Source organism: Erpetoichthys calabaricus, chromosome 13 (assembly GCF_900747795.2).
Source record: "Erpetoichthys calabaricus chromosome 13, fErpCal1.3, whole genome shotgun sequence".
Taxonomy (NCBI): Eukaryota; Metazoa; Chordata; class Cladistia; order Polypteriformes; family Polypteridae; genus Erpetoichthys; species Erpetoichthys calabaricus.
The window spans coordinates 146756198-146777793 of NC_041406.2; the positions used below are offsets into that span (position 1 = coordinate 146756198).

The window sequence follows — 21596 nt, forward strand, 5'->3', positions numbered from 1 at the left end:
ACTTGTGTAGTCATATAGGATGATGCCCAGCTGAACTCTCTGCCATCTCTATCTTGTTACCAGTCGTGATGCTGATGCCCATCAGTGCCTGCTGCACAGTTGGACTCCTGACCTCCTCCAATCTCAGAGACCCTAAAGACAGGCTGACGTGTTCAACACACCAGTAGGACCTGATGGAGTCAAATGGAGGATAAATGAGATATGAACTACAAACATCTGTCATGTTTTAATATCTAAATGTAACTTTTGCATAAGCAACTATGTATTATAATAAACACATATTTGATGATCTTAAAGAGGTATTTAAAATCCAAAAGTAATAAAGGTCCAATTAAGTCAAATAATTGAATACCCTGATTAACAGGTGCACAGTCAGAAAAACTGCAAAATTATTACTCTTTTAAAGGCATAATATTTGCTCTTCACAGATCGTTTAACATAGTAAACTTCATTGTAAAAATAATAATTGAAAGGTGACTATTAGCACTATGACAACTGTGTTTCTTACATTTAACATTGATAACATAGAGACAGCAAATGCATTCTTTAAAGTCACAATTTTATTGCCAGCTTTCTTAACGTTTTATATTCCCCGATATCTGAACGTGAGAGTGTCAAGTATGTGATTTGTAATAATCTGTAATCATAATACAGCTAAAAAACAAACTTAGATACGTGATTCACAGGCAAGAAACTCACTGGAGCTGCTGGTATATTGAGAACAGACATGAAGACCGAAGAATATTGACATCAGCAAACAAAGGACAGAGGCTGATCTGCAGGCAAGAAGGGGCTACAATGGAATATTAGGAACTCTGACAGTTTATTCAACGTTTAAAATTGTAATACGTTCATAGCCTTTAAGGTCTTTAAGGTGACCCGTTAAATGTAGGCGGCTATTTCATTTGGACATTCGAGTAAACACCAACAGTCAAACATTTGTTTTAATCTGACTGACTTAATCAAGTAGAGCCCACACTTGAGTCCACGTCAATCCATTAAAATTAGGCGGACACAAATTTGTATTGTTATGTTCATTTATATTTTCTTCAGACGTTGCTCAGTAACGATAAATATCTCATATGCAAACTTTTATTATTATTTTTTTCAGAACCGCTACTTCATAAATGACTGTCGTAAAAATACACTGCAGTCTTAATAATACACTCGACAAAGTGCTATAGTGTAAGATATTGACACTAGTAGACTATCGTCGCAGAGGTATTTTATGAATATACACTCCGTCTCTTACAGTCACTTTATCTTGACCGTCCGCCTTTAGAAATCATCTTACACGTCCACCTTTAGAAATTACACCCACCTTTGTTTTTACGTATCCAAAAGGCAATTGGCTAAAGTGGCCCATGAATGTCAACTAACACCGATTGGCGATTTGTTGAATATAACGGTGATTGACCGCGACGCTTAAATTTGCGATTGGCTGATCAGTGACAGACGTGCGCAAATTTAATATATGATTGGATGAAGTCGAAAATGATATTAGCGCACATTTTACTCCGGTCTGCAGCGATATCTACTTGCAAATAACTGTCAGCTGGTTCTTTTGTCAGCAGCAAACGTCACAATAGGAACGCTCCAAGAAAGCAGATACTTCCTTAGAGCGAGGCTTCAAAAAAACTCGGGCAAAAGCGATCATCCACAAAGTCGTTATAATATCACAGTCTCTTAAAATCTTCTCAAGTTCAAGTGCGGCGACCTTGCTTTCATTACGATAACGCACAGATACAAGGTAAGAGCACAGTACCTCGAGATGACTCAGTTCTTTCTCTTTCGTTGAAAAAGTTCAGGAACAGAAGCGTCCGCTGTCCTCAGATGGTAGATTCCAGTTTCAAGGCCTTAAGATGGCATGTTTTCTGACGAAAATGTAGCTGCGTTTTCCCAAAGTTTCCAAAATTCAGCAGCTCCAACTCCAACAAAGGCCTGACGCGCAGAAATGATTCCACAGACAAAATATCTTCGTTTTTAAAAGTTTAGTTAAGTTTCAAAGTAAAACAGTTCACACAAAAAAGAAAATTAAAATAGCAAAAAAAAGGAAAAATTATAATAAGAAAAATTTAGTTCTAAGCTTAATCTTGTTACATCCAAAATCGTTATTAATCACTTATAATTTCTGAACCATTTCAAAACGTTTCTGAACCATTTCAAAGCGGTCAGAAAGCTGTATGCTTATCCCATTTCTAACCGAGAATGGGTCTTTCAAGTAAGACCCTAAACACAACAAGAGCTTATTAACTCACTGTTTCTCAGTTATAGTAAGAAGATTCTATATCTTGCTAACTTATATGGTATAAGCTATTAACTTAAATGGTGCCACTCAAACCACCTACACCTGAACACCAGCAAAACCAAGGAGCTGGTGGTGGATTTTAGGAGGCCCAGACCCCTCATACACCCAGTGATCATCAAAGATGACTGTGTGCAGATGGTGCAGACCTATAAATATCTGGGAGTGCAGCTGGATGATAAATTAGACTGGACTGCCAATACTGATGCGCTGTGCAAGAAAGGACAGAGCCGGTTATACTACCTTAGAAGGCTGGCGTCCTTCAACATCTGCAATAAGATGCTGCAGATGTTCTATCAGACAGTTGTGGCGAGCGCCCTCTTCTACGCAGTGGTGTGCTGGGGAGGCAGCATTAAGAAGAAAGACGCCTCACGCCTGGACAAACTGGTGAGGAAGGCAAGCTCTATTGTTGGCATGGAGCTGGACAGTTTAACATCTGTGGCAGAGCGAAGGGCGCTCAGCAGGCTCCTATCAATTATGGAGAATCCACTGCATCCACTTAATAGTATCATCTCAGGACAGAAGAGCAGCTTCAGCGACAGACTGCTGTCACTGTCCTGCTCCACTGACAGACTGAGGAGATCGTTCCTCCCCCAAACTATGCGACTCTTTAATTCCACCCGGGGGGGTAAACGTTAACATTTAACATTATACATAGTTATTGTCTGTTTTTCACCTGCATTATTATCATTCTTTAATTTAATATTATTTATTGTATCAGTATGCTGCTGCTGAAGAATGTGAATTTCCCATTGGGATTAATAAAGTATCTATCTATCTATCTATCTATCTATCTATCTATCTATCTATCTATCTATCTATCTATCTTATAGGGGGAAAAGACTATACCATTGTCTATGACTATAGAAGAAATTATATTCTATTCAAATAAAGCAAACATTAATATGAGTTTAACTGAAAACTTTAACTTTCTAAAATTGGCTCTTACACACGTGATTAACCAATGGTCAAACCAGAATCCAGTAAGGCTGATATTACTGATTTATAAATCGTCAGTAACTGAATTCTTACCATCTGTTATCTTTAAAAGGATTATGAAAAACAAAATAACGGGCCATTCAGCACAAAAAAAGCTCGCCAGTCCTATCCACCTATATTCTCCAAATTAACATCAAGTTCAGTGTTGAATGTCCTTTGAGTCCCATGTCTATTGCACTACTTGGTCACTTGTTCCACATGCAAAAAAATTGTCTTCATGTTCTTGATGAACTCATTTTAAAGTCACAGTCTCAACCCCCTGGACTAATTCCCTTCGGAATTTTAAACACTTCAATCACATCTCCTCCTAATATCTGTTTGGTTAAATTTCCTTCGGCCTCTCCTCATAACTCATATATTGCAGTCCTTGGAATCTGCCTAGTCACTCTTCTCTGTAAAAAAATTTAAAAAATTAATAAGTGGCATTTCCTCTTAACGTGTAATGTTGGAATTCTGGAAAAGGCTACACTGTGATTGGTGTAAAGTGGTAATTATATTATTCAAACTGTGCAACTAACACAAACTGCTGTTTTGATGAATTTTTAAGACTGTTGAACTTTGGTTCTGAAATCATTCCAAACAGCCATTATAATATTTGATTTTTCCCCTTTTGATGGCCGCAGTTAGATCCGGAGATGTGCCAGTTTGTTCTCCTTCAGGAGTCATTTCCAGCTTCATAAAGAATCTTTATTTATTTATTTATTTTTAAACCTTTTCCCATGATAGGTCAACGAACTCTGTGACTCTAAATGTTTAACAAAAGAATTTTAAAAACTATTTTATGAATTTTTAATTTAAAAAACAAAATCCGAGAACTTCTGGAAAGCAGCCGACTAGATTTTAAAGAATATTTATGACACCAGGGGTTAATTTTATGACAGATTTTAGAGATAAACACAGCATTGGTGGTAAGAGAATTAATTGAACAGTTAGCCTCCTGAGCATTTGAAATGTCCCCATGATCTTGTAAAGAAGAACCAGTTGGGCAGCATGAATAAGGAGACAAAGCTTATGGGGAACATGTAATAACTGACCTCAAGGCTGCAGAAACCTGAGAGAAACATGAAACCGTGTCCTCAAAAGACTACCTTATATACTTGCATATAAAAAATCGATAATAAACCATCCCCGACTTACACGCCCGTTTAAAAATACAATTTTTTTTCTTACATCTTCTTGTCTCATCCAATCTCACACCAGTTTCTCAGACACACTGAATTTTGTTGCAGCAGCGCAGTTACCAATTTCTTTCCTCACTTCAACAACTTTCAATTTAAAACCAGCTTCATATTTTCTTCTGATCGAATGCTCCATCGTAGATAAGGGATGCTCTTACGATAAAGGTGTATGAGATACAAAAAAACACAAAACAGTACAAACGTTGCTTCAGAATAGTTTGGGTATAAACGTGTGGTCAGGTTGGCACAATACATAGAAAACAAAAGGCCGTGTGCTCCGTGGTGACTGTCTCAGGTGGGCGTTAGCATATCATGATCTCTTGAACCAATAGCGGGAGTTTTCTGCGTTCGACTTAGTCGACCAACATTATAAAATATCAGAAATTATACGTTAAAATCAAGCCCCAACTTATCCGCGGGAGAACTTAAACGCGAGTATATACGGTAATTCAGTATATGATCCCAAAATCAATCCATCCACTGAGTAAATGGCAGGTACAAACACTGGACTAGCAATAATCACACACAGCCGGTGAGGCATCATAATTAGCCTAACACACAAGTGTTTAGAAGTCAGCTGCTTACATTGTAATGAAATTGCACAAAATGTCCCTTAAATAAATCAAGGCAGGCAGTGTGGTCTGCTTGTGGTTCTGTTTTAGTCCGTGCTAACATTGGTGAATTTTGAAACATTCTTTTCATTTTAAAATTTTTCTAGCCACATGAAAACTTTAAACACTGTGTAACTCTTTCCTATTGGCCATGTAGCTTGTCAGCTAAGGGTGCAGATTATTTATGGCACAAACACAAATGCTGAAAGTTTTTGGAAATCACCAAAGGGGACTTCTTTGTCTAGACAGATGACATACAGCTGTTTTTTAAGGTAAAAGCAATTCAAAGATGGAGTACATTCAGTCTGGGAGTCATCTAAACAAACAGAGCAGAACATTTGAGTGTTTCATGACGTTGTACTGATTGGTTAATGCAGAGGAATATTTAAAGCAGTTTCTCCAAGTTATATGTGATAGCACAAACAGAAACGCTACAATCTCGTCAGTGCCTGATGACTCTCATTCATCTGTATTTTCAAAAAGATTTGTCTTCCTATCCACACTACATCCAAGAAATAACTTTTTCAGATTTATATTTGAACAAGGGGGCTCCGCCCCCTGCTCGCTTCGCTCGCCTACCACCGCTGTTGGGTAACCCGAAATACATTGATGAATGTATGAGATATATTGGAGTGTAAAGGTGTAGATGACGAACAAAGGAAGTGTATTCATTAATCCTAATGAATGTCCACTAATAGTGGACTCATTACAGAATGCGTTGTCAGCTAATTGGCGGAATTGTTTATCGGCCATCTGTCGTTCCTTTCTTTGCCGTTTATCTATTCACTCTGCTGTTTGAGAGGCGCGTTGTAGGTGCCTACGTTCATTAATTGTATTCCGGCGGGCTCGCTTCTGTATGTATCTCCGTCAGTTGTGGTCGTTCGTTTTGAACCCGTGCCTGCTTTGCTTCCGCAGTTTCAGACGTGCGTTGTAGGCGTCTATGTACATTGTATTTGTCCATGCGGGCTCGTTTTTGTAGCTCCGTTAGTCGAGCTGTTTGGTTTTGGAGCCGAGACAGTTTTGCTTCCGCGGTTTCAGACGCGCGTTGTAGGCGCCCTCGTCTATTGTTTTTATCCATGCGGGCTCGCATCTTTGTGGACCTGTGGGGCCTCCGTAGGTGTGTTAGAAGCGTGTGGACCTTGCTGTGTAGTGTGGCCGTTTAGTTCAGAAGCGCGTTGTAGGCGCATGCGCCTTTCGTACTTTCATGCGCCTTCCGTACTATCTTTGTGGACCCGTGGGGCCTCTGTAGCCTCCTCCGTTTCACTCTCGGGTGCAGTGCGGAATCCTCTTTTTTGTGTGGCTGTGTCGTTATCTATGGGCACGTTGCCTCATTTATTATTTACGTTAGTTGAGCTCCTTCATTTTTGAGCTGTGACTCTTTCGTTCTCGGTGGATCAGACTTCGCTCGCTGTCGGCACCTGCGCACTATGTCTCCTGCGTCCATGGGCATGCCATGTACCTGCGTCCATATCCGGTTTACCATTCTCGGTTAGTAATATGGATAAGAGTGGTTTTGGAACAATTCATTTTCAGTGGTTAAAATGCTGTTTCAATGTGGATTGAAGGCCAAAATGAATAAATAGATGTATTTTCAAAAGTCTCCATGTTGGAGAGGACTAAGCCTAAGCCTTTGACCTTTTAATCACAAGGTTGCTGGCTCAATTCCTGTCTCCTCTTAACCTGCCTGTCCTCCATCTGTAAAACTTTGAGCTGGTATGAACAATGATTGGGATTAATAAAGTATCTATCTATCTATCTATCTATCTATCTATCTATCTATCTATCTATCTATCTATCTATCTATCTATCTATCTATCTATCTATCTATCTATCTATCTATCTATCTATCTATCTATCTATCTATCTATCTATCTATCTATCTATCTATCTAATGGGAACAATGGGAAGCCGACAGCTGACCAGGACAAATAACCGACAGTGGGAAATCAAAGTCGATCGCTCAGCGGTGGTGGAAACTTAAAGCCGACGGTCTCTTAGTGATTCAGCTGAATGCGGAAAACAGCGAAGCACCAAAGTTACTACAAAAACCGAGAAGATGATATCCACGCTAAACAAAAGTTCTTTCTGCTCTCCGCCTGTTGAGGGCACGTTTATATGTTGTGTGTCCTGCAGCATGTACAGTTCGGGTTTTCCGGCCGACAGTGTAGACCGCTTCACCTGCCAAAAGTGTTTAGTTAATTTAGAGTTGGTTGGGAAAATACGCGAACTGGAGGACTGCGTTAGGAACCTGATAGCAATTAGGCAAACCGAAAATTGGATCAACTTGGTGTGTTTAGACAATTCGGCTACTTCTGATTTGGCTTCAGTCTCTCCAGGTCCCACTGTAGTCAGTGTGCGGCCAAAGTCAGCAGCACCAATTCAGCCACAGGGCAAGTGGGTAACAGTAAGACGAGGGTCTAAGAAGTCAAAATATAGTCCCTCAGCACCCAGGTCACCAATTCGGACCCAGAACAGATTCTCAGCACTCCACAGTGCACCTGTGGAAACTGAGAATAAGAAAGTGCTCATAATTGGCAATTCCATAGTGCAGAATGTTAGAATTCCAAACTATGTTAAACCAGCAGTTAGTTAAATGCCTTGCAGGGGTCAAGATTTCTGACATAGAGGTCACATTGGACCGTGTCGCCGACGATGAAGTGTCTACCTCATTGCTGCATGTCGGCACTAATGATATTTATTTACGACAATCTGAGGTATTAAAGAGGAACTTTATCTCTCTGTGCACCAAGCTAAAAGAAAATGTCGGAATTTAGTTGTATCTGGCCCCTTACCAAGATTACATAGAGGGGATGTGATTTATAGCAGATTGCATTCCCTTCACTGCTGGCTAGAAATCTGGTGTGCAAATAAAAGCATAGCGTTTGTGAACAATTGGGATGATTTTTGGGAAAGGCCTGAATTTTTCAAAAAAGATGGTCTTCATCCTAACTGGAGGGGATCTTATATATTATCCCAAAATACGGCAGCAAAACTGCACCATCCAGGCCGCAGTCATGTAATCTTAAACTCATGTTTATCCCACCTATTACTGTCCTGAAGCTGTTACCCAAAATCCCTGTTGTGGGGCATCCAGTAAATTTAGTCTTGATACAAACCTTAAATTACTTGATAACCAAAAAATAAGGTGTATAATTAGACCAAGAGATAAAACCAGACCTTCCACCAGGGACATATGTAATAGAAATTTACTTCAAATTAAAACAAAAAACATATCACCAGTTCAGAAAAGAAGCATACAGTTTTAAATGCTGCTTATTGAACATTCGCTCTCTTGGCACTAAAACTGTTTTGGTAAATGATATTATATTAAGTACAAAATCTGATCTGTGTCTTCTCACTGAAACCTGGCTTAGTAAATGTGACACTGTCCCCCTAGCTGAGGCGTCACCAGATGGATACTCGTTCCTTCATAAGTCTAGAGATTCTGGTCGAGGAGGAGGACTTGGAATAATTCATTGTAGCAAAATGCAAATTATTTCTAAAAATTTAGGCAACTTTACATCCTTCGAGGCATTCATTTTAAATATTAAAACAGATTCCAACACAATTATAGTGCTAGTCTACAGACCACCAGGGCCGTATTCATTGTTCATGACTGAATTTAGCAACCTTCTGTCTGATTTGGCTATAAATTAGGATCACGTAGTACTGATGGGGGATTTTAATGTACACATTGATGTGGAAACTGACACTTTTAGCAAATGTTTTACTTATTTGTTAAATTCAGTAGGATTTTGTCAGATTGTCAAAGGTCCACCTCATAATCATAACCACACATTAGATTTAATTATAACTTACAAAGTTGAAATTCAAAATTTAAATATTACTCAATTAAATTAAGTTATTTCTGATCAGTACTTAATTACATTTGATTTAGTTCTGCCCTTGCCAACACACACACAGATTAAAACAAAGACAGTGCGACATCTAGATTGTAATTCTGCTTCAAAATTTATAGATACTTTGAGTAAGTCGAGTGTAATTGTGGAAAACCAGTCAGATCAGTTAACATCTCATTATAATGTGACCTTGACAGATGCTCTTGACGCAGTGGCTCCCCTTAAAACAAAAGTGATCAAAGCACATAGAAACTCTCCCTGGTTTAATGAAAAAAACTCGAGCTCTTAAATTAGAGTGTCGAAAACTGGAGCACAGATGGAGAACAACAAGGCTGCAGGTCTTTCAAATTGCATGGACAGAGAGTGTTAAAAATATAAAAAAGCCCTCTTTAAAGCTCACTCAGAATACTATTCTACAATAATAGATAGCAATAATAAAAATCCTCGAGTACTGTTTAGAACAGTTGCTAAATTAACAAATGGGAATTCAGATCTACAGTGATATTTATACCAACAGATATTAGCAGTACAGACTTTATGAACTCTGCGGTGGGTTGGCGCCCTGCCCGGGATTGGTTCCGTGCCTTGTGTTGGCTGGGATTGGCTCCAGCAGACCCCCGTGACCCTGTGTTCGTATTCAGCGGGTTGGAAAATGGATGGACTTTATGAACTTCTTCAATGAGAAAATTAAAAATATAAGATCCCAGATCTCAGCATCACAGTACAAACCTCATACTAGCTTAGCAGACCCTGCCTCACATTGCAGTCAGCACTTTAGTAATTTTAATCCTTTAACTTTTTTTGGAACATTTTCCAATAAATCTATTTGGGTTGACAGTCATAGATGTTTGACTTACTCTGTTTGCTTTTCTTCATATCAGGCTTGCATTTTGGGAGCAGCACTGAAGGATTCTTGTTGGTCACTCATTGACATATTCAAAAATGAATCAATCTTTAACCAGAAAACACAGAAGTACAAACCCCCCCCCCTTGTGAAGATCATGTAGAAGTGGCTATTTTAGGATAGGCTATCTAAGCTGCTGTGACTAACCAGAAAGACAGGCATAGGCTGAGAAGAGCGACAGCAGCTAGCACAAAGCCATCAAAAGAAATGGTCTTCTAACATGCAAATTCTTTCCTAGATTTTTATTTTCCTTGAATTAATTGTGCCTTTCTTTTTCTTTTCCATTTTCATATAATTTTAAACACATTAAAGTTATACATTAAAAGAAAGAATCAACAAACCAAAACTTTCCTAACTATTGAACAAAGAAGAGCAGGAAATGACTTCTACCAAGATTCTTATTAAAGGAGGCAAGGTGGTGAACGATGACTGGTCACGAATCAGCGATGTCTACATTGAAGATGGCAAAATTAAAGCTGTTGGGATAAATCTACCATTGTCAGGAGATGTAAATGTAGTGGATGCAACTGACAAGCTGGTGATCCCGGGCGGAATTGACACTCACACACACATGGAATTCTCCTTCATGGGTGCCAAAGCAGTGGATGACTTCTACATCGGAACTAAGGTACAGTTTTGTTTTGTTTTTGTTTTTTTTTTTTAATATCAATTCGGTTAGCAAGAAATGCTGAAGTATGTGAACTTCAAGTCTGCTAGTTCAGAAATGAGAAGCCTTGAATATTCCATATTCATATTATCTGCTCTGTATAAATACTAAATTATTCTATGAGGTCACATTTGTTTTAATTCCTCGATTTTAATTCAGTCTGCAGATGTATCGAATAAAATTTCATAGGATGACTTCTAAAATTTTTTTGGTTTTGTTTTTTTTGCTGTGTAAACAGATTTCAGAACCAGCCACACCAACTGTAACATTTTTAGAGTTACTTCATTTCAAATTATTTACAGGAGTTAAACTTTGACTGAATGGTAAATGATTGTTATAAAGTGAAAACATGAATCACCTCCTTCTGATACAATCCATGACACTTGAACCAGTCAGCATTTGCTGGTCATTAGTAGAAAAAATAGAGACATTTTAAATAATGTGTGATTAATAAAACAAGACTAGAAAGGTACAAAACCAGACATGGGCCATGATATGTGTATCATCAAAGCAGACATTTTACATAGGTAACAAAGCTTGGTTATCTTTTCAATAAAACATGTAGAAAACCTTGACATTTCATATTGTGGACGAAAAAGGCACACTGAAAAGCAGGCAGATATTTTCTCAATTCTCCTGTTTATTCATTTGGAGTCACAGTAAGTAGAGATTCAAAAGAGTATAACTTATTGCCGCAAAGCTCAATTGAACCCCGAGAAAAAAATTAGGAGGGGTTTTATAATTCAGCATTTCATGATTAACCAGACAGAAAGAACATCCTTATCAAAACAGTAAAGTTAAACAATAGGTCTGTTGAGCTAAGCATTATCTGTGTTTTCAAAGCTAAGCACAGGAGAGACACCTTTGCATAAACTACATGTACTTTCTGCAGCCTTGTGACCTTGTCCCTGAAACATTCACTCTGAGAAGGGGAAAACAAGACACAGCTTAGATTTTATTCATGTGGACACTATTTTTTTTCTGAACCCTGGAATAACATATTTTTGTTAGTTCATAATCCAAAGCGTCTCTCACTGGCAAGTTACAAAATAGTTATAATAAAAATTCTAATTTAATAAACACACAAAATACATGGTGCTGAGGAGAACATTCTTCTTCTACAATATCTTCCTAAAAGGGTCCATCCATCCATCCATCCATCCTCTTCCGCTTATCCGAGGTCGGGTTGCGGGGGCAGCAGCTTGAGCAGAGATGCCCAGACTTTCCTCTCCCCCGCCACTTCTTCTTGTTCTTCCAGGAGAATCCCAAGGCGTTCCCAGGCCAGCCGAGAGACATAGTCCCTCCAGCGTGTCCTGGGTCTTCCCCGTGGCCTCCTCCCGGTTAGTCGTGCCCGGAACACCTCACCAGGGAGGCGTCCAGGAGGCATCCTGATCAGATGCCCGAGCCACCTCATCTGACTTCTCTCGATGCGGAGGAGCAGCGGCTCTACTCTAAACCCCTCCCGGATGACTGAGATTCTCACCCTATCTTTAAGGGAAAGCCCAGACACCCTGCAGAGGAAACTCATTTCAGCCTCTTGTATTGGCGATCTCGTTCTTTCGGTCACTACCCATAGCTCATGACCATAGGTGAGGGTAGGAACATAGATCAACTGGTAAATTGAGAGCTTCGCCTTGCGGCTCAGCTCCTTTTTCACCACGACAGACCGATGCAGAGCCCGCATTACTGCGGATGCCGCACCGATCCGCCTGTCGATCTCACGCTCCATTCTTCCCTCACTCGTGAACAAGACCCCGAGATACTTGAACTCCTCCACTTGGAGCAGGATCTCGCTCCCAACCCTGAGAGGGCACTCCACCCTTTTCCGGCTGAGGACCATGGTCTCGGATTTGGAGGTGCTGATTCCCATCCCAGCCGCTTCACACTCGGCTGCGAACCGATCCAGAGAGAGCTGAAGATCACGGCCTGATGAAGCAAACAGGACAACATCATCTGCAAAAAGCAGTGACCCAATCCTGAGTCCACCAAACCGGACCCCCTCAATGCCCTAGCTGCGCCTAGAAATTCTGTCCATAAAAGTTATGAACAGAATCGGTGAGAAAGGGCAGCCGTGGCGGAGTCCAACTCTCACTGGAAACGGGTTCGACTTACTGCCAGCAATGCGGACCAAGCTCTGGCACCGATCGTACAGGGGCCGAACAGCCCTTATCAGGGAGTCTGGTACCCCATACTCCCTGAGCACCCCCGACAGGATTCCCCGAGGGACACGGTTGAACGCCTTTTCCAAATCCACAAAACACATGTAGACTGGTTGGGCAAACTCCCATGCACCCTCCAGGACCCTGCTAAGGGTGTAGAGCTGGTCCACTGTTCCGTGACCAGGACGAAAACCACACTGTTCCTCCTGAATCCGAGGCTCGACTATCCGACGGACCCTCCTCTCCAGGACCCCCGAATAGACTTTTCCAGGGAGGCTGAGGAGTGTGATCCCTCTGTAGTTGGAACACACCCTCCAGTCCCCTTTCTTAAAGAGGGGGACCACCACCCCGATCTGCCAATCCAGAGGCACTGTCCCTGATGTCCATGTGATGTTGCAGAGACGTGTCAACCAAGACAGCCCTACAACATCCAGAGCCTTGAGGAACTCCGGGCGTACCTCATCCACCCCCGGGGCCCTGCCACCAAGGAGTTTTTTGACCACCTCGGTGACCTCAGTCCCAGAGATGGGGGAGCCCACCTCTGAGTCCCCAGGCTCTGCTTCCACATTGGAAGGCATGTTAGTGGGATTGAGGAGGTCTTCGAAGTACTCCCCCCACCGACCCACAACGTCCCGAGTCGAGGTCAGCAGCGCACCATCACCACCATATACAGTGTTGACACTGCATTGCTTCCCCCTCCTGAGACGCCGGATGGTGGACCAGAATCTCCTCGAAGCCGTCCGAAAGTCGTTCTCCATGGCCTCCCCAAACTCCTCCCACGCCCGAGTTTTTGCCTCAGCAACCACCAAAGCCGCATTCCGCTTGGCCTGCCGGTACCTATCAGCTGCCTCCAGGGTCCCACAGGACAAAAGGGACCGGTAGGACTCCTTCTTCAGCTTGACGGCATCCTTCACCGCCAGTGTCCACCAACGGGTTCGGGGATTGCTGCCACGACAGGCACCGACCACCTTACGGCCACAGCTCCAGTCAGCCGCCTCAACAATAGAGGCATGGAACATGGCCCATTCGGACTCGATGTCCCCCACCTCCCTCGGGACATGGTCGAAGTTCTGCCGGAGGTGGGAGTTGAAGCTACTTCTGACAGGGGGCTCTGCCAGACATTCTCAGCAGACCCTCACAACACAGTTGGGCCTACCAGGCCTGACCGGCATCCTCCCCCACCATCGGAGCCAACTCACCACCAGGTGGTGATCAGTTGACAGCTCCGCCCCTCTCTTCACCCGAGTGTCCAAGACATGTGGCCGCAAGTCCGACGACACGACCACAAAGTCGATCATCGAACTGAGGCCTAGGGTGTCCTGGTGCCAAGTGCACATATGAACAGCCCTATGCTTGAACATGGTGTTCGTTATGGACAATCCGTGACGAACACAGAAGTCCAATAACAAAACACCGCGCGGGTTCAGATCGGGGGGGGGCCATTCCTCCCAATCACGCCCTTCCAGGTCTCATTGTCATTGCCCACGTGAGCATTGAAGTCTCCCAGCAGAACGAGGGAGTCCCCAGAAGGTATGCCCTCTAGCACCCCCTCCAGGGACTCCAAAAAGGGTGGGTACTCCGAACTGCTGTTCGGTGCATACGCACAAACAACAGTTAGGACCCGTTCCCCCACCCGAAGGCGAAGGGAGGCTACCCTCTCATCTACCGGGGTAAAACCTAATGAACAGGCTCCAAGTCGGGGGGCAATAAGTATACCCACACCCGCTCGGCGCCTCTCACCGGGGGCAACTCCAGAGTGGTACAGAGTTCAGCCCCTCTCAAGGAGATTGGTTCCAGAGTCCAAGCTGTGCGTCGAGTTGAGTCCGACTATATCTAGCCGGAACCTCTCGACCTCGCGCACCAGCTCAGGCTTCTTCCCCTTCAGAGAGGTGACATTCCACGTCCCAAGAGCCAGCTTCTGCAGCCGAGGATCAGACCGCCAAGGTCTGCCTTTTGCCACCACCCAACTCACACTGCACCCGACCTCCTTGGTCCCTCCCATAGGTGGTGAGCCCATGGGAAGGGGGACCCACGTTGCCTCTTCGGGCTGTGCCCGGCCGAGCCCCATGGGTGCAGGCCCGGCCACCAGGCGCTCGCCATCGAGCCCCACCTCCAGGCCTGGCTCCAGAGGGGGGCCCCGGTGACCCGCGTCCGGGCAAGGGAAAATGCCGTCCAAAGTTTTCATTCATCATAGGAGGTTTGAACCTGTCTTTGTCGCATCCCTCACCTAGGACCAGGACTTTTCCTAAAAAGGTTTTGATAATAAAATATATTTGCACCTTTATGAGCTCTGCTTTTACATATAGCCAGAAAGTTGCACATTTTATATGCAAACCTGATGATAGAGGGTGGATCGCCTGGTCCTCTGCTGTGGCTTGCTCACCATTCACCCCTTGGTCTTTCCCTTGGATGTGCGAGCTCAGTGTTCACACTGAGATGTGACAGCTGACGCCTTTAGGCCTTGTAACAGCCCTGGATATTCCATGTTGATAGCCTCCAGGCGCCTGCTTGAGGTGTGGTAAGAGAGAACAAAGAGACAGGCAAATGTGGGTGCCTTCAGCAAGTGGGTGGGCACAGAGAAAGCCATTCTTAGGTCATTAAAGGACAATTCAGCTTTTGGTATCTGTATAATGGAAGACACTGTCCATTTTCTACTTCATTTGGTGACCTGACAAGACTCTTCACAAAAATGTCTTAAAGATAACAGTAGGTTTGATGAAAGATGGTGTTAGAGAGATATCAATAATAAGAGACACGGCTCACATATCAAGGTGCACCTCCCAGTGTGCTTGAGAGCACATATTATGGGATGTTAAAAAAGTGAAGCAGATACTGTGCTGCATTAGTCATTTCCACATAGAGAAACATTTGTTTGTTATAAGTAAGAGTCAGTAGTGTCCTGAATTAATAAGAAGTGTGCGTTAATGACCAGAGACCACACCTACACCTATATACCTATTTAAATATAGGTGTATATCTTCAAATAAATTAATTCAATTTCATTCTAAGCTGTTGTGTGGAATTCTCTGCATCATTTACCAGTGTCCTGACCGATGCTCCGGAGTGAATACTATAAGTCCTGAACACACTACAGATACAGTAGTCCTTTGCTACAGATAGGCTATGTCCATTTGATTGTCTCTGCTGCATCAGGTACAAAGCAAGAATGAAACCTAGACAGACAGTACATTGCAGGGCAGACTCACACACAGTTTCCAGAGGAAATGTGATGTGATGGGAAACTAAAGCATCCCAAGAAAGTGCAAGCAAAATCAACACATGAGAGCAGGTGGGCAGGATTCTCAAAGCCAAGGCTCTGGAGCCTGGAGGTGTCAGCATTGACCAAATATTAAACCACAAACCCCCAAGGATCTGACATTTTCTTTTTTGGTTTGCTGCTTAGCCACTTCAATATTAATTTGAACTCTTGTCATTTTTAGTTTAATACATTCCCAGCCTACGTATCTTAAATATTTGGTCTCTTTGATGTCTCTCACAATCAGTTAGTCTTCATTTTATATAATGCCATTCATAGAATTGACCATAAGTAGGATTCACTCCAAAAGAAACAATAAATCAAAGAGCTTTCAATGATACATTATAATTATGAGCTAATAGTCTCCACATCTAAAGAATGTGTGAAGAGTATCGTAAAGTTGAAGAACAGATTGAGGAGATCTCAACCTCAATGAGTGCTCAGACAGTGCTGCCAAATGAATCCTTGGGATTAGAATATTCGAATAATGTGGACAACAACAGGCTGATCAATCCAGCAAGCTTCCCATTCTGAACTATCTCAGTGGTGAAATAGCTTGGTGCATCAGAGAAAGAGTTTTAACAAAACCCAAAAGCGTACAGGTAGCAAGTGTAGGTGAGCTAGACGGGGTTGGGTTTCTGTCAGAGGAGCTCTGGAGGCAGTGTTTTCAATGTGTTCCTAATGATCTTATGCAAGAAGACCATTAAAGAGATTAGTCAGCAAATAGATAGCAGCATCATCTAAATAAGCTTTACTACAGTTAACACATGGATTCATCAATTCATCAGAAAAACATCAGTATCATAAGTTTAAGACTTGAAGGAAGGCGGTAAACAATCAATAAAATATATTCAAATTCGAGTCTGTGGTACACTAGGCAGTGCGTTTTGGGTTTGTTTTCTTGAATGTGGTGGAAGAAACATCCAAGGTTCAGAGAATTAGAGCTCCTTCATTTAAGAATTAAATTCCATCCATCCATTCCGCTGAATCCGAACACAGGGTCACGGGGGTCTGCTAGAGCCAATCCCAGCCAACACAGGGCACAAGGCAGGGAACCAATCCCGGGCAGGGTGCCAACCCACCGCAGGACACACACAAACACACCAAGCACACACTAGGGCCAATTTAGAATCACCAATCCACCTAACCTGCATGTCTTTGGACTGTGGGAGGAAACCGGAGCGCCCGGACGAAACCCACACAGACACGGGGAGAACATGCAAACTCCACGCAGGGTGGACCCGGGAAGCGAACCCAGGTCTCCTAACTGCGAGGCAACAGCGCTACCACTGCGCCACCGTGCCGCTAAAATGTGCTAACTACCAAGATAATGTTGTTCCCTTAAGACTGCAATATTATAGTGTTGGGAAAGCAAATCAAAACTAGTTCTGGATAATATATGCACCTAATTTTGATGGTAAAGAATTCATATTTTGAGTTCTTAACGTTAGTTCCTACTGTGAGCTTTCATAATCATACCATATAACATTATGACTTTGTGCATTATTCACTGGCTCAAATAGGCCTCCATGAACTTAACAATATTTAGAATTAAATTCAGTTTTAAATATTGTTAAGTTCATGAAGGCCTATATATATATGGTCCAGGGGAACAAACAGGGATTGAACAGTACCTCCTCCGGGACGCTAGGTGGCAGCCCCCCTGGGTGTCAGTGGTGACTCAGATTTCCACAAGGCTCCATGGGAGACGGAGTCCTCTACAACCCTGTTGGTATCCGTGGGTGCTGCCAGAGGGCACTGCAGTGGTTCCTGACCCATGTGGGCGGCTCTTCCGCCACACCTAGAAGTGCAACTGGAAATAGGTTGTCAAACACCTGTAGCATTTCCGGGTGAGCTATAAAAGAAGCCAGCAGCCACCACTCAGAGGAGGGAGACAAAGCTTGCCGGAGAGAAGAACAGTGGAGGAGAAAGAAGTATTGGGATAGTGCTTAATGGGACTGTGTTGTGCCTTTGGGAATGGGGAGGTGTTACCCACAGGCAAAGAAAAGAAAAATAATACATTTGTTTTATCAGTGTGCCTCCTGCATCTGTCTGTGTTTGGTTGAGCGCTGGTGTAGTGGCTTTCGTCACTATATAACTTACAATAACAGGCGCTAGAACAGTAGTGCATAAACATTAGTAGGAACAGTCTATATTAAATGGCTGTATATTTACTGGCTTGTATGTGGCTGTATTATGCATCACTGTATTGTGTGCCTTTAATTTTGTCTCGCAGTAATACTGGTTTGTATTTCGTAAAATGCCTGTGATTTTCTCTGACAGTAATACTGGCTTTGATGTCCGTAATATGTGTTTAATTTTCTGTCACAACAGTGGGAAATCCGCAGATTCTCCCCAGCAACAGATGTAACATGTGCCATGCAGCTGATAATCGTGGCTGTGGCGTCTCTCCAGCAAGTACTGTGCAGTTCCCCAGCAAGTATTTTAATCTGTGCTGGCGTGCAGTTGATTATTGTATGTGTGTCGTCTCCCCAGCAACGGATTTTATGTGCGCGAAAATAAATCTACTTTTAAAAGTCATCTTATTGTAATATCATGAAAGTTCGTATATTTAGGAAAACCCCTTCAACGACTGACACTTTACACTTTACCGGGCCAAGCTGACATCCTCAGAGTGAACACTTGCACAACAACAAACACTAATCCCACCTCTTTGGGGAAGCTGGTCTCCGCATCTCAGTACCCGATTGGATTTTTCGTGCCTTATGTTTTAGGTCTTACCTCATTTACCGAAATCCGATTAGATTGACTGCACGATATTTTATAGGTCCCACCCTCTCTGTCTTGTGTGATGCATCAGGCGGCCTTTGAAGCATCTGCTTTGAAGCATTGTACCGTGCCCCGCGCATGCGGACTTCACCAGAAGACAGCACACAGATATATTTATTTATATATTGTGATGGATGGCCGGGACTCATGCCTGGCCAGGACGCCCCTGATGCATATGCTCCAGGGGAGCAAGCATGGGAAACCCAATATCTCCCCCTGGACACTAGATGGCAGTCTCCCTGGGTTGCAGCGGTGCCTCGGACTCCCATAGGGTTTCATGGGGGTTGGAGTTTGGTGCAGCCCTGTTGGGTTCTGCAGGTGCTGCCAGGGGGTGCTGCAGTAGGAGCTGCTGGACCCTTCTGGGAAGTAGCTTCACCACACCCGGAAGTGCAGCCAGATGTCGGCAATCAAGCACCTGGAGCTCTTCCGGGTGGACTATAAAAGGAGCCAGCAACCACCACTCACTGGCCAGAGTCGGGAGGAGGAGGACAAAGCTTAGAGGAGGAGTGGTGTGTTTTAGTGCTTTATTTGTGCACTTGGGACTGTGTTGTGCCTGTAGGGTCACGGGGAAGACGTGCCCCACAGGTGAAGAAAAATAAGTTTGTTTATTTTAAACGTGCCTCCCGTGTCCATCTGTGTCGGGTCGGGTGCCTATATAGCACCTTGTTACAATATATACTGTATATATATAAATATATATATATATATATACTAGACATTAAGCCCATTACAATAACGGAGGTTAGAACAGTAGTGCATAAACATTAGTAGGAACAGTCTATATTAAATGGCAAGGGACCGTGTATTTTCTGTTACAGTAATCGTGGCTTGTATGTGGCTGTAATATAAGTCACTGTATTGTGTCCTTTAAGTTTCTCTCGCAGTAATGTCTCTCCAGCAAGTATTGTGCAGTTCCCCAGCAAGTATTTTAATCTGTGCTGGCTTACAGCTGATTATTGTATGTGTGTCGTCTCCCCAGCAACGGATTTTATGTGAGCGAAAATAAATCAACTTTTAAAAGTCATCGTATTGTAATATCATGGAAATTCATATATTTAGGAAAACCCCTTCAACGACTGACCCTTTACACTTTTACCGGGCCAAGTTTGTTAATCGCAAATCTGACATCCTCAGAGTGAACACTTGCACAACAACAAACACTAATCCCACCTCTTTGGGGAAGCTGGTCTCCGCTTCTCAGTACCCGATTGGATTTTTCGCGTGTTATGTTTTAGGTCTTACCTCATTTACCGAAATCCAATTGGATCGGCCGCGCGATATCTTATAGGTCCCGCCCTCTCTGTCTTGTGTGACGCATCAGGCGGCCTTTGAAGCATCGCACCGTGCCCCGCGCATGACAATAATGGGCGCTAGAACAGTAGTGCATAAACATTAGCAGGAACAGTCTCTATTAAATGGCAAGGGACTTTGACCTCATTCTTTTTGTTGGTCGTATTTTTCTTTCTTTAAGCCTTTCTTTTGTTGATGTTTACTTGCTGAGCTGACCGTTCTTCATGGGCTGCCGCCGTGTATTGTGTGTCTTTAATTTTCTGTGACAGTAATACTGTCTTGTACGGCTCTATTCAATAAGGGCGCGCACAAAAAGGCGAGCTTCAAAAGGGCGACCTCAATTGAGCGCGGCAAATAAAGGCGTTCGTAGATAATTTAGTTGAAATGGCTCTGGAATATGTGAAGAGCAACAAAGGTGCAGACCTTTATTTACGCGTGCCTTCATTTGCTCCGGCCAATTGAGGTTGCCCTTTTGAGGCTCGCCTTTTTGTGCGCGCCCATATTGAAGGATACCGTCTTGTACGTCCGCTGGCTTGTACGTCCATAATATACCTTTAATTTTCTCTGGCGGTAATACAGGCGTGCGCGTCGGTAGTATGCCTTTAATCTCCTCTGACAGTAATACTGGCTTGTATGTGGCTGTGATATGCGTCACTGTATTGTGTACCTTTAATTTCCTCTTGCAGTAATACTGGTTTGTATTTCCGTTAAACGCCTCTAACTTTCTCTAACAGTAATATCGCGCATCGCACCGAGCCCCGCGCATGCGCACTTCACCAGAAGACACCCACACACGGACACCTGGACGCACATAGGGATTTTATATATATAGATATATATATACTGTATATATAAATGAAAGGAACCAAAAGAAGTAAAGATTCCAATAAATGTTTAGACTAATACCATGATAATACACAGGTGAATAATGAAGCATTCAGGTTCAGAAATGTGGGGTTTAGGGTTTAGACAAAAGTAGAGAGAATGAAAGGAATGAAATAATTTGGATGATGAGCAAAACATTGATAACAGGTATAGATCCTATAGCTAAACAAGAAGAAATACGATTATGGACTGTCAAATGTCATGTCCAAGATAAACATATTAAAGCACTGCTTCTGGAGGAGAGTTGTGTAAAGTGTCCTTCCTTGATACAGAGATAAATCTGAGAAAAAATAGAAATGTGGGCCAAGCATTAAAAATACTACAATATACAGTCAAAAGAGCAGATTGTTGTAAAGATGAAAATGATAAGAATAAACAGAATAGATAATACATGGTTTGTTTGTACCAAAACCTTTTTTAAGTTCTTGGCAGATCTGAAATGTATCCAGTTCTACAATTAAAAATGTCTATGCTTTTTCCTTAGGCTGCTCTAGCTGGGGGCACTACGATGATTCTAGACTTTGTCATACCACAAAAGGGTCAATCACTCCTTGAAGCCTTTGAAAACTGGAAGAGCTCTGCAGATCCAAAAGTTTGCTGTGATTATTCTTTGCATGTGGCTGTCACATGGTGGAGTGAGAAGGTATTTCAGTTAAATGGTTGAGCGTGAAATGAAAAATTTCTAGAATACT

The 21596-nt window shown here is 42.7% G+C and overlaps 1 protein-coding gene across 2 annotated transcripts in view; it reads left to right on the forward strand.

The window, feature by feature from the left end:
* The first annotated feature begins 1552 nt into the window (after positions 1 to 1552).
* The window catches only part of dpys (dihydropyrimidinase), a 37579-nt gene continuing 17535 nt past the window's right edge, over positions 1553 to 21596 (forward strand). Inside the window, exons 1-3 of one of the 2 annotated variants that reach the window (XM_028790919.2) lie at positions 1553 to 1750; positions 10170 to 10485; positions 21389 to 21547. In XM_028790919.2, coding sequence (XP_028646752.2) covers positions 10237 to 10485; positions 21389 to 21547 — 408 coding nt within the window. In that variant the 5' untranslated portion in view covers positions 1553 to 1750; positions 10170 to 10236. Of the gene's footprint in view, positions 1751 to 9967; positions 10486 to 21388; positions 21548 to 21596 lie in introns of those variants that run through there. The other variant, XM_028790918.2, reaches the window with a different exon arrangement.